Source organism: Lepisma saccharinum, chromosome 17 (assembly GCF_977018435.1).
Source record: "Lepisma saccharinum chromosome 17, izLepSacc3.1, whole genome shotgun sequence".
NCBI classification, from domain to species: Eukaryota; Metazoa; Arthropoda; class Insecta; order Zygentoma; family Lepismatidae; genus Lepisma; species Lepisma saccharinum.
The window spans coordinates 5,153,836-5,167,927 of NC_139245.1; the positions used below are offsets into that span (position 1 = coordinate 5,153,836).

General features: G+C 37.6%; 2 protein-coding genes across 2 annotated transcripts in view; both read right to left on the reverse strand.

Moving 5' to 3' along the window:
- LOC146001163 (hemocyte protein-glutamine gamma-glutamyltransferase-like) overlaps positions 1–1,881 on the reverse strand; it is a 31,650-nt gene extending 29,769 nt beyond the window's left edge. The window contains exon 1 of the mRNA XM_083138452.1: positions 1,764–1,881. The gene's annotated coding sequence lies outside the window, so the exon portion shown is untranslated. The remainder of the gene's footprint in view (positions 1–1,763) is intronic.
- Positions 676–13,490, reverse strand: LOC146001774 (hemocyte protein-glutamine gamma-glutamyltransferase-like). Its single transcript, XM_083139495.1, has 5 exons — positions 13,368–13,490; positions 10,341–10,495; positions 4,363–4,575; positions 2,863–2,993; positions 676–723 (listed from the first exon to the last, which is right to left on the reverse strand). Exons 2-5 carry the CDS (start codon positions 10,483–10,485, stop codon positions 676–678), a joined length of 537 nt encoding a protein of 178 aa, XP_082995621.1. The 5' UTR covers positions 10,486–10,495; positions 13,368–13,490.
- Between the last annotated feature and the right edge of the window lie 602 nt (positions 13,491–14,092).

A 14,092-nucleotide genomic window follows, 5' to 3' on the forward strand; every position in this document is an offset into this window, starting at 1 on the left:
CCCTTCCTATCTGCTTAGCCTCGTCCCACTCTATGTCATGTCCTGTTTCTCTCGTGTGTTTAAATATCGCATTGCTCTCTCTCTCTATCTCTTATGGAAGAAAATATGTTTAGCCTTTTAGGTGAAAGTACAGTTGACAAGGGAAAGCCACCTGCTAGACTGTTCCAGAACTGCTTTCTAATAGTCTGGAGGGGAGTATTTTTGTGAATATATATATCTTCCTGTTTTGTACCCTGTTACATTTGTACTTGGTGCAGAGTCTGAAAAAGACCTTGCTAGAAGGGAGAAACGTTATGTTTAGTTTATGTTTTATAATAAAATAAATTACTGCCTTGGTCAGCATATTGAGTTTTGACAATTGGGTGTACTATGTGGAGGGTCACCCCTTACACACCTTAACAAGTTTTTCACTGGTGTGTCGAAATGGAAAGAAATATTTGATGTTTTAAGTCCACTTTATGCACAGAAAGGCTCATCAGGACTTGGCCTACAGTTTAATTTTAGCGGTGTTGTTCTTTCACTAGGTAAGCAGTGGTCTGTGCTTATGTCAGTGGCGTCGCCAGAGGGGAGCAAGGAGGCGAACACCCCCTTACCGTCGCAGAAAACGAGAAAAACTACATAAGAAAGTATTATTTTATTCCCAATGTGCAAATTTGTATGGTATGTAGGAGTGTATTAAACGCAACTGTCCTTGCCTCTAAACTCATTTTTCTCGGCCCTTCCCTGAAAGTACAATTATTCATAACTTCTGTATATCTGTTCAAAATCCACTGATCGACTGTCATAACTAAATAATTGGTTATTTCTGCATTAACTGTGGTCTCAAGAATTAAGGAAAGTACAGACACGCGTATGTATCTTCTACTATATGATGGTGAATAAGCTAAATTTTATATTGTCACTTACATTAAAATGTCTACATAATAACTCTCGTTTTCATCTCACTAACAATTCCACCTTATCAGCGTTTTAATGAAAATATGCAATTAAGTTTTGTCAGGCAAGGCTCAATACTTTTATAACACCATTAAGCCTTGTTTCCATGATATAAAAATACAATATGCTGACCAAGTCAGTATTTTATTTTATTATAAAACATAAGCTAAACGTAACGTTTCAACATTATAGCAAGGTCTTCTTCAACTCTGCACCAAGTACAAATGTAACAAGATACAAAAACAGGACGATTTATATACACAAATGTGTACAAATGTGTACACTTGGTGCAGAGTCTGAAGAAGACCTTGCTATAAGGTTGAAACGTTACGTTTAGTTTATGTTTTATAATAAAATTAAATTACTGCCTTGGTCAGCATATTATATTTCCAATACTTTTCAATCTACCATCAATTTATTAGCTGGAAGTACCAGCAGATCACTTACTTCATGTCATGACAAGTGACACAAACATTGATATAACAAATTGGAGATTATTTAACTCATAGAATATAAACTAGTATATTTTTAGGTGATTCAATATTTCTGGGTAACCAAAGTGATATTGGTGAGCTTCAAAACATACCCATCCAAAATTCAATATTTGCCTAATCTTTTGACAGAACTTGCTTGAAAATCTCTTTGGAATATAATGAATAATCACAACAACTACTAAGCTAAACTTGCAACTGATGATCATTTGTAAATTTCCACCTTTCACCATTCTGGTAAGCCTTTTGAATAGACACCTTTCAAAATGCAAACTTAAGGAATCTGTTTTGATAACTATGATGAAGGCTTATTGCTGGAACCAAATTTTAATGTACCTTTGCACCATGGGTTGAATAGAATATACACATCCTCCGAACATCTATGTTTCAAGGTGTTTCTTCTTTTTTTTATCTTGGTCTGAAACGTGCAGTGCCAAATACCTACTTGGGCACTCGCAGATATAAGGACCTGCAATCGAAACACGAGATTTTTTTAAGAAAATATAGTATTCATTTCTTAAAAAAATACCGAATACAGAAAAAAATCCATTTTTATCAGAATATCGACAGTGGAACTTTTTTTAAAATAATGAACTGAAAACAACATAAGTACTACGCTAATAATAGCAATGACGACAGTAACAATTTAGTATTAACCCCTGTGCTGTTTGATGCACGCCGTTTTGAAAGCTTACAATATACACCTAAAATATTAGTCTATCACTATCTCTCTTCTCTTATCTTTTACAATATATATTTGTGCTCTTAATGAGGGTAATGTTCCGGAGTAAATGTTTCCTCTGTTTCATTGGATTTTTCTTGTTCAATTCTTGAACCTTACATTGTGTACAGTGCCATGAGTATTACCGTGCAAATTGTCCATGACTATTACCGTGCAAATTGTCCATGACTATTTTCCATTAACTTTTGCTTACATCCTATGTTTTTAAGGGATGGATTTTAATGTATGCTGGTGCAGAAGTTGTCAACAGCTTGTTTTGAGTTTTCTTTTAATTCTTGAAGCTCTTATTGGGTCAAATAAAGTGCACGAACATGGTGACGGACGATTTGCACTGCAATACTCATGAATCCCACTGTACAACTAAGTGATTGAATATGCTAATTGACAATTTGCCACATACTTACTTGCACATACACGTTAAACAACTATTCCACAAACCTCTTAAACGATGTACAGGAAAATATTGCAACGTTGCGTATCTTGTGTTTCTTGTGATGTCGTATTAACAACTGTAAAAACTGTAACAAGTTATAATAAGCTGACAATTCGTTATTTTCAAAAGTTACGCACCACTCGAAAATGCTTTCTCAATGTTAACTAATGCAACTGCAACGCAATCCTAATTGTGTTGACGCTTTTTCAAAATTCTATGTCATTTTAATTTTACTGGAAGTGTAAACTAGAATTTCTCACCTGAAAGGTTATAGTATTTCCATCGTGACGGTCAACCGAAACGTCCCATTTAGAATTATCTACGGAGAGATCCTTCTTTGCTGTTACAGATAAAATAACCCTGGTACCTTTTGAAGAATTCGGTCTTGGTCCTGCAAGAAGAGAAATGTAATATATATCAGTTAATTAGGTCAAGAAATTATGCTTTATAAATAAAAATTAGAAAGATCATTCCGGTATCATAGAACATTGCATGGTTATATTATTTTCCGAACAGCCCTAGCTGACTGAGCGAGCCTACCAACAGCGTAGAGCGTGAGCAAGAGGCTCAGCGATAGGTGCTGCTTTGAGATGACGTCAGCGGATCACTTGTTGATTGGTCGCTACGAGAGTTGTGACTCGAATCCTTGGTGAACATGCAGAACAGCAAATTTTGTTACCCTTCTTCTTCTGTATATATTATTAGTTCTTCGATTAATAATACTTTCGTTTGCAATGCATTATTATGAACAACACATGTTAATGGCATGTAGCTAAGGGTGGGGCACGGGAATAGGACGAATTTGAAAAAGTCACTACAAAGTTAATTTTTGCTGTGAAAAAAATATTTACAGAAATATATAGTGAAGATCATAGCATTTTATGATAGACATTCAAATGTTCCATTACTAATAGTTACTAGCAGTTTTGTTTTGTGTTGGAATGCTTACGCGTTATGTGGAGAATAATGATATGGTGTTGTTGATGTGTGATGAAGCTCACTTGCAGCTAAATGGCTCAGTAAATAAATATAACTGCCGCTACTTGGCTGTGGAAAATCCCCGACAACTCCATCAGAAACCCCTCCACAGGCAAAAAGTGACCATGTGATGAGCTGTAGCAATTCGACAGAGTAATGCTGCAGAAAGTGGAGCCAATTTCCATGATCGCCTTCAAAGTTGCATCCGCGAAAATGGATGCCATATGGCCGATGTACTTTTTCGCACATGAATAGCATAAAATGCTATGATCTTCACTATATATCTCTGTAAATATTTTTTGTTTTCCAGCAAAAATTAAATTTGTAGTGACTTTTTTAAATTCGTCCGGTTCCCGTGCCCCACCCTGTACAATAATTATTTATTGTCTGTCTACCTATTCCACCATAAAAACTTACAAGAAGATACATAATATACACTTCTAGAAATTATTTTTTGCAAACGACTAAAACATTAGCTACTCTTTAACTCACTGCATGACTGTCAGTATATGTAAAGTAGTTTTGCTTGCTCTGATTGGCTGCTTCATTCCTGGTTGCTTCACCAATGCCTAAACGCAAATTATAAACTCGCAGGGCTGCTTGAAAATATTAAGAATCCCTGGTACAAGTATCCACATGCGTATATATTTTTAAAAGCATTTTAAAACTTATTACAATTATATTGTTTCTTTTTAATCTATTGCAGTGATAATGTTAAATTCTAATCATTGTCAAATACAGGAAAATAGATAAACAGACAAGGATATAGAGATGAGTCTTACCAAATTCAAATACAAGTTTGATCATGTCTGTTTCTGGATTGTATTGCCTGTCGAATCTTGCTGCAAAGTGAAATGTCTGTCCTCTTCTGAGCACTGGGGTGGATGGAGAATCCTGAACCAGCTCATATTCCTCTGTGTGATGCAAATTTGCATTGTCCTTCGCGTAAAATTCTGTTAACTCCACTTTGAGTGGTTTCACTTCAGGTTGTGGATCTGTAAGTTGATGTGCATTATATATTAATAGCTGATTACACGGTGTTGCCCGGCTGTTTAATGAATTCTAACTATAGCGTAAAATGTAACTAATTTTATTTACAGCTATTTAAAAGCATAAGTACAGTATACAAATTATAAAGTAAAATCTTTTACAAATTCACTATAATATCAATTTAACTGAAAACTTGATTATAAACAATATTTTTAGTTTCACCTCCAGGAGCAAGAATAAATAAATTAAACGGCATTGGGAGTGTCACTATTCATCTTAGCGAACCCGAAAACTATGGATTCCACACAAATATTGGTCGTTTTCGATTATTTTTACATGTCACCCCCTTTCCACCCCCACCCCTAGGGTGCCAGGGTTGTCTCGGAGTTGAACGGAATTGGGAGAGTCAGTATTCACCTTAGCGACCCCGAAAACTAAGGATTCCACATTAATATCTGTCGTTTTACATGTCATCCCCTTCCCACCCCCACCCCAGGGGGTACCAGGGGTGTCTTGGAGTTGAATGACATTAGGAGTGTCCCTATTCATCTTAGCGACCAAGAAGACTGTGGATTCCACACTAATATCGGTCGTTTTCGATTACTTTTACATGTCACCCCTTCTCACCCCCACCCCTAGGGGTGCTACCGGCGTCTTACCCCCACAGTACTTCTTTCCACATTGTAAGTCATATGTGTACCAAGTTTGGTCATCGTGAATGTCACCAATTAGCTCAGCGACTCCAAAAACTATGGATTCGACACTAATCTTGGTCATTTTTTGACATTTTAATTTTCACCCTCTCTCACCCCCCATCCCATAGGTGATGAACTTGAAGTGGAACGGCATTAGGAGTGTCGCTATTCATCTTAGAGACCCCGAAGACTATGGATTTCACACTAATATCGGTCGTTTTCGATTATTTTTACTTGTCACCCCCTCCCACCCCTAGAGGTGCCAGGGTTGTCTTACCCCCACAGTATTTCTTTTGAGATTACAAGTGATACGCGTACCAAGTTTGGTTGAAATCGCTCCAGGCGTTCGAGAGTTATGGTGGAACAAACATACACACATACACATAAATCCAATTTTATGTATTAGATAGTATGGTCTTAATTTTATTTCGACACTACTATACTATGTTCAGTTATATTATTTTACTGTGTTATTAATATTTAACACAATATTCTAATAATATATTTATAAAACTACTGAGAAGCTGTTACTCATCTATGCATCAACCATTAAAATCTTGTAGAAATTGCACGAAGAAAACTTGTTAACTACAAGGCACAACCCCAATTAATTGTGATTTATTGTTCAAATTGATTCCTATTGTGCTTCGGTTATTTTACTCGAACTGAGAGAGGATAAAATCACCACATATTGTAGAGTGTGATGCATAAGTATTACCAAGCAAATTGTCCATCAATATGCTCATAATCTTCAGGAATTGAAACCAAACGCCGAAGGAGCTGCACCAGTATACGAAAAAAATATTCCTTAAAACACGTCGAATTCAAGGGAAAAGTTAATAAAAATAGTTATGTACAATTTTCATAGCAATACTTGTGCATCCTACTGTACAATAGGAAGACATGAACACATTTTTGGAAGTCAGTAATTGGAAGAGGAAGACTTCATACAGAGACGTACTACCACAGATAAGGATGTAGTACTACTGTAGTAGGGGCTACATATGGAGACAGGCGCGATATCAGAGCCCAAGGGAAGAACATTTCTACCGCTTGAGGCTAATCGTGACTCTGTGTGCTAATGAGGAGATGTTGAAAGATATAAAATAATAAGCAGAACATCGATGTCTTATCAGCGATTCCAACACATGATTCCGTGGTTTCGCAGGCCGTTTTGATAACCGCTATAGCATAGAGGCTCGGAAAACTGGCTGTAAAGCAAAGCTCTCATTAGCATATAGAGTCAATCATATACAGAGTGTTTCCGTGACCTTGTTACAAACTTGCAAGATGGATGGAGATTGACCCAAGTAGCAATATGAGATAAGGAACCTCGGTCCGGAAATGCACCATTAAAAAGTTATGAGACAAAACTATTGTAGATTTAATATGGATGTTACTACAGTGTATGGTAGCACTCTATGACAAAAACATTACAGTAAGTGTTCAAAATGTCGTCCCCAAGCGTCGATGCAGACACGATAGCATCGCAAGAAGCTCTGTCGCATCTGCTGTAACATCCCCGGAGTCATTCTGACGATATTACAGGCAGCCAGGAGGGAATGCAAAGGGTATTCCTCAGCTCGGCACCCATTCGTCAATCGTTTGAGTGAGGGGCGCCTGTTGTCAAGAATACTTGTTATATTGTCAGAACGACTCCAGAGCGTATACGACCGGAGTTTCTTTCGACGCTGGAGGCCGCCATTTTGAACACCTACTGTAACGTTTTCGTCATAGAGTGTTACGATACACTGTAGTAACGTCCGTATTAAATCTACAAGCCACATCTTTCACTTGTCTTACTCCACTGACATATAAAGTCCCAAATAGTATTGGCTCATTCCTTTTTAATGGTGCATTTCCGGACCGAGGTTCCTTATCTCATATTGGTACTTGGGTCAGTCTCCATCCATCCTGCAAGTTTGGAACAAGGACACGGAAACACCCTGTATACACTGCTACTTAGAGATTGTGAAACAATCAGCCAATAACTGAATTGCAAATAAAACAATGTGTGTATTCAAGGAAAATTAAACCAGATCTATTATGTAAACTAAGCATGGGATAAATTAGTAAACATAAAAGAAATACAACTTTTGGAAAATCAACTAGTAAGTAAAAACCAAATACATATAAAGAGAGTAAAGGAAAGAAAAATGTTTAACAATTTGTCAGAAGACAATTGTTCAACTTAACATGAGTAAACAGGTCGACGATTGAGCTAGTTATTGTTCTGTAGAAAGCACTGTAGAAACTTAATAATACGATAACTTTTTCTACGGAAAATAAAGAAGATTAATGTTGCAATTGAATAAAGATTGAAATTGAGATATTTTCAAAAGAAAAGTGTTTTCTTTTCGTGCTTGTCCTCTCAACGTATTGAATGCAATTAAATTCATACAGAGTAAAACAAATTGTCAAAATTAATGTTCATTTTTACAAATATATCGAAAAATGTGTCACGTACACAAACTGCGTTGCTTTTCTTTGAAATAAAGGACCATAGATGGCAGCATGCAAGAGGAACAACGGTTATAAAAGATGCTGCATAAATAAGTTTGGAATGTGGGTAAGAGATGGCACCACCCAGGAGAACTTATACGATTGTAAATAGAGACAACGGAAAGAGCAGATGTGATGAAATAACGATTGTATATATTAATACTAATTATAAGGAAATAAATAAATAAGTTTAAAATAATAACAGGATATAAATAAGGAGAAAAGGGGAATTATCATTCAGTAATGACATAAGCGATTAATATACAAAAGTAAAGATGTCGAATTGCAATTTCGATTTTGTGTCTATTACAGTTCCCACGAACTGAGAGTTTCGTGCGGCTTTGGTTTGATGTTTTAAGTCCACTTTATGCGCAGTAAGGCTAATCGGGACTGGACCTACAGTTTAAAGTGGAATCCGAACCACTTGTGCCTCCGCCGGGTATCGAACCCGGGACCCCTTGATTACAAGGCAATGACGCTACCACTGCGCCATGGGGGAGGCCCTAGTTTCGTGCGGCGTTTGGGTTGTTTTCCCCAGGTGTAGCGCCATTTCTCGGCAGCACCCAAGCACATTTGGAGGCGCATACATTGTAGCTCCAAGTTAAGGTTAGCGCCGGCCAGGCGGCGATCTTTAACTGACCCCTTTCTCTTTGTTTATTTGGAAGATAGATATTTACGTCAATTGGTATAAAGGGATGCCAAAGAAACGAGGAAAGAGAGGAGGTAGAAAAACAAGAGAATCTATTCTGGCAAGACGAGTAAGGGAAGGAGGAGAAATAATACAACCTCCAATTATCAATTATGATCCACTGGGTCTTTTGCACGACGTTTCTAAACAAGAACGTGGATATAAGTTGCAGCATATAGATATACATACCGTTCTAGGGAGTGTATACAAAGATATAAAGGGAAGCTCATTTAATGATCCACGGACAAAGAATAATCCAGGTAGCAAGGATATAAAATGTTCCTTAGAAAAATCAAGGAACGAAACAAAAGATGTAAATAAAGAGTAAAGAAAGGATGAGGAATAAATATGTAAATATATAGAAGAAGGAATCTTAGCGATTATAAGAAGAAGAAGCCTTATTAATTGCAAGAAGAAGGCAATTTAATTATTAAATACAAGGGGAAGAAGATTCATTAATCATAAGAAGAAGATGCCATATTAATTATAAGAAGAAGATGCCATATTGATTATAAGAAGAATAGGCTATAAGAAGAAGATGACATATTGATTATAAGAAGAAGAGGCTATAAGAAGAAGACACCATATTAATTATAAGAAGAAGATGCCATACTGAAGAAGAGGCCATAAGAAGAAGATGCCATATTGATTATAAGAAGAAGAAGCCCGAAAAAGATTGGTTAGAATTAATAAAAAATAAAAATAGAAGAAAATTACTGTATGAAAAGACTTCAAAAGTTATTTAATATTTGTACATAATTAATCAAGAATATAGTACGAATTGTACCCTCAGTAGTGGGTTAAATCTGTTGTTTCTTTCCATATATTTGTAGCGTTAGTAACCCTGATCTGTGCCCAGGGGTATCTCATTGTCTCTCCCCTGTGCTAAGCTGGTAGGTGTTTACGCGAGGGACGTGGCAAATGTCATTTTCATTGAGATTACTGCAAAGAAACAGCCACTTAAACACTCGTTTTAAAGCAGTAAGGAAGCCACAGCTATTGTATTTCACACTTTGCGTCAGTTTCGTTAGCGTGTTCATTACTGTGGAATATTTTTCACCTTTGAATAGTGTTATTTGTATTGTTCAGAATATTATATCTGTTTTCCTCATAAGCATGCACAAGTATCTTACTGTACATTTAATTTATATTTTATAGAAAGGTATAAAAAGGTATACACAAGAAAAGGCCACACCCCCTTTTGGAAAAATCAAGGTAATTGTTCTAGTAGGTTAGTCTCACTCTTTAGTAGTGTGTTGTTTTAAAATATAACATTAGCACTTGTGTGCGATTCCCTCTGAAGCTTGCGCCATGTTGGAAGTTTTTCCATGGAATGGATCTACGAACACAATAACACGATTTTGGTTTATACAAATCCTTTAATGTGGTTTATTATATATATATATATATATATATATATATATATATATATATATATGTGTGTGTGTGTGTGTGTGTGTGTGTGTGTGTGTGTGTGTGTGTGTGTGTGTGTGTGTGTGTTTATATATATATATATCGATAATACGTTTGCACGCAAACTGATGAATCACACAAATGCCTTAATCCAAGTAGGCTGACGTAATGAAATGTTTTTTCTCGCTGTTGCGAGCGACATGCACCATGTCAACTTGAAGCCACTCTCCCAGGATTCCGTGTTCTAAAGAAGTTCCCAGCGGGAGTGAAATAAAAACAAATGAATAGCGGAAAGCGAATTACATAGAATCTTAAATAGCACTAGTGACCTCACAGAATGGATGGAGTACGTGTTATTGAAGAGAAGATGCATATTTATTTTGTTTAAATTATGTTCGTACAATGGTAAAAATACAAGTAGAATGAGACTTAATTATACAAACGCAAATTTGAGCACTTTCCTGTAACTTACCACATTCCTCGTCTTCCCTGTCTCTTCGCCTGCTGTAATCACTGACAAACCTTGTCATCATATCCCTCACATGGTTGTTATTTTCTCCTCTGTGTCTGGAGGGACGAGTAGCAAACCCCGAGGATAATCCTAGGCTGGAAGACATCTTCTAGCGACTAAAGGAATAAGAACAATCAAGTGAGTTTACTCAGAACATATAAGTATGTTAATTTAAACTATATGAATTCGGCGTATGTTGGATATAGTGTACAATAATTTGAAAGTTCGTGTGATATTTTTTATCATAAAGAAGTTGAGTCGGGATCTGTAGATCAAATAGCTCCACTCAACATTTGCAGCAGAGGCAGTGATGTGCCGTAGACTATAAGTTTACGTCTACATGCGTTGTCTACACGTAATCTACGCGTAGCTTACATTGGGTTGTAGTTTACATAGACTACGTAGACAATCTAAACTGCATTAAAATTAATTTTCAAGGCTTTCATGAAAGGAAAGTGAAATTTTCAACTATATTGGTTCCTAACGAAATTAAATTAATCCTATTTACAACAAAATTTATTTTCTCTTCTATTATCAATTATGGAAGATGATACATAGTATGCAAAAATCAACAACAGATGGCAGTCGTGAGGCAAAAGTGGTCTTTTTCTCATAAAAACTAGAATATTTCCTATATTAGGTTTTTTCCTAGGTGAGAAATTGTTCGAATTTGGAAGAAAGAATATGAAAAGTTCTCTTCACACATCAGCAACTGATACGTAGTATAATTTTCTTTTAATTCCACGGCGCCCTTTGCTAAGTTATCACCTTTCGCCATGTTGTTTACATAGATTACGTAATCTACGTGTATAAAGTAGTCTACGTGTAGAATGTAGACTATCGTTGTTTACGCGTAGACGCACATCACTGAGCAGAGGGAGAAATGACAGGACGAAAGATTGAAGGAATGTAATGAGATAGAATCTGTTAGATGAAGGGAAAGATAGAGAAGGGTAGAAATGAAAGACAAAGAAAGAGAGAAAGAAAGAAGAACGAATTGATAAAGAGAGAATAAGCAGAGGAAGGAAAGAGAGAGAGAGAGAGACAAACAAAAATGAGATTCACATAATCAGAGCCAGCTTGAAAATAAGGTACTTTAATATTATACGGACTACCTGATTTCAGACAGTCTGTTTTCTGGGAAAGCAAAAGAAACACTTATCGATATAATAGGAACACTGTTTAGGTTAGGTTAGGTTAGGTTAGCTGCTTAACACACCATTTCACAGACGTTAATTTAACGTAGACAAATGAGTATACTAAAGTACCCGGAGCAAGACATCGGTTAGATTTACAAAAAAAAAAAAGGTTCAAATTTTGTAAAAGAGTAATCTGGTTTCCGTTCCTTTGAGACATCATTCGCAGTGGCGATGCTAGATAAAGGGCAACTAGGGTACTGCCCCACAACAATTTTAACATAAAAAGTTCATCTGAAGAGACGATCGGTATATAACTATTTTTTTCCCTCCACTCCTACGTTCCTGCAACCAGATGTACAGGGCGTGCACCCTGTGCGAGGCTAATATATTTCTGCGTCCTGTTGGAGAGAGTCAGATCTCAGCTCTGCCCTGAGACGTGACGTCACTGACTGATCCAAATCTTTACAGCATAGGCAAGGGACGGTACCCCCCTCACAATGGAAAAGCGCAAAATTCGTAGCCGTCTCTGGGCAGTGAACGAGGTGCCCTGCCCATTCATGTTTGCCTCGTTCACCGTTCAGTGTTTCCAACTCATGGCAGGCACTTCATTCGTGCTTTCAGCCTTCGTACTTTCACCTTCCTCAGTAAGATGCAGCAATAAGCTAGAAAAAAATCCTCGAATGCTTTTCTTCGCGCTTGTTCCGGCGAACCTGAAAAGTTGACAACACTTTTTAGTGCACAAACTAGTCCCTACCGCTGAGCTACCGAGCCGGCCTGGCTTCCCCCGCATTTTCGCTGGCGCTGTTTTACCTGTGTGAAATCGTCTCTGCGCCAGCGAAAATGCGGGGGAAGCCAGGCCGGCTCGGTAGCTCAGCGGTAGAGCAATGGCACGGATTGCCAGAGACCCGGGTTCGAGTCCTGGTCGAGCCTGTATTTTTCGCTAAAAATCTACATAGTACATCTCCTGTGTGTCCCTAATTTAATAGTCCCTCGGTGTTTTCAAAAAGATCCTCCTTCCTTTCCATTGTATACGGATTTGAGTTAGTGTGTGAGTTTGCGTTGCGTTCCATCTGTGTGCGTGTTGATCGCTTATGAAATGATTAGTTTTTTTCGCGAGTGAAAGAGTTTATAGTTACTGTACGTGTGTATTTATTTGTGTGGTTGTGTCTGTGTTCCAGACAACTTGACATGCAGATTATCTTCGGAAGTATAAACGAACTTTTTTGGGGGTACATGGACAATGAAACGTGTTGTAACTGAACTTAACGGTGCATCATCTTCCTAGTTAGTTATTGATATTAGATCGGAATTTGTTACATTTCATTGCAAATAGTGACCCATTGTTCGAACAATTTACTTACTCTATATCAAGGAACTCTTCTGAAAAACCTTAAAGAAAAATTTAGAGATTATCTGCCTCCCCCCCCCCCCAAATAAAAATGTGCCCTGTCTGCCTGGAAAGGCACGCGCCGCCCCTTATCATTCGGTCAGATTACTAAACTTCTATGGTTACCAAAAAAATTTCTTTTTATATCTCTCAACTGTGCTTTTTATTTCCATCGCCGTTTTCCTAAGCTCTCTTAGACAATATTTATGCACAGATAGACTAATCGGAACTTAACCTACAGTATATGATGTGATCCGAACCACTGTGTGTCTTCACCGGGTCTTGAACTTGGGAACCCTTGATCTCAAAAGACACCGACATTACCATTACGTCATCGGGGTGACTCTCTGACAGAGGGAAATCCGTAGTTTCTACTTCAGTTGAGTCAGAAGCACATGGGGACACACTAGAAACTAGATCCAACATTTAAAACTATCAGTCACCGTAAAATTCTATGCTTACCGCCTTGCACCGATGCTCTCTCTCACGTACTTCCGCCCGACGTTTCGCCTTCAACAAGTGACACGCAGAAAAACGACAATTGGTTCAGTCTAAGGTAATTCTCCCGAAAGTCTCTGATCTGCTTCTTGGCAGCGACGCAACTTCACGATGCCTTTCCCCGGGTGTTTTTATTGTGCTGAACCGTTAGACTTGGATGGACTAAAATAATCAAGCCACATGCCACACGTAAGGGCTTGGCAGACACGAACAAGTACTGACCACTACAACACTCGATTAAGAAGACAGACACACGAAAAATGTTCGAACTTCCTATTTTAGACCTCGAGCAGTGGCTAGTTTCTGATTGAATCCTTCTTTTTAAAAAGAGGACGTGTCGTGACGCTGTAATTCAATAAGAAATTAAATATGCCCTTCATACTGAATATATTTCTGGTTTTTTGATTTTGTTTTGATTTGCTTTATTTTACTTCGCTTCTTGTGCCACTTTTGGCTAATTTGCGAAGATGTGGATGAGTGATGATATGATGAAGTTAATGAATGGACACTCACAAACATCCATGCCCAGGCCAGGATTCGTACCAGAGACCCCTGGCGTTGCAGCGCGATGTGCTAACCACTCCGCCACGGGGGTTGACTAACACATTTTTGGTATAATATCAATTCACATACCACGTTCACAAGAAACCTCAAGTAATATCTATTGAAACAGCAACGGAATATAACAA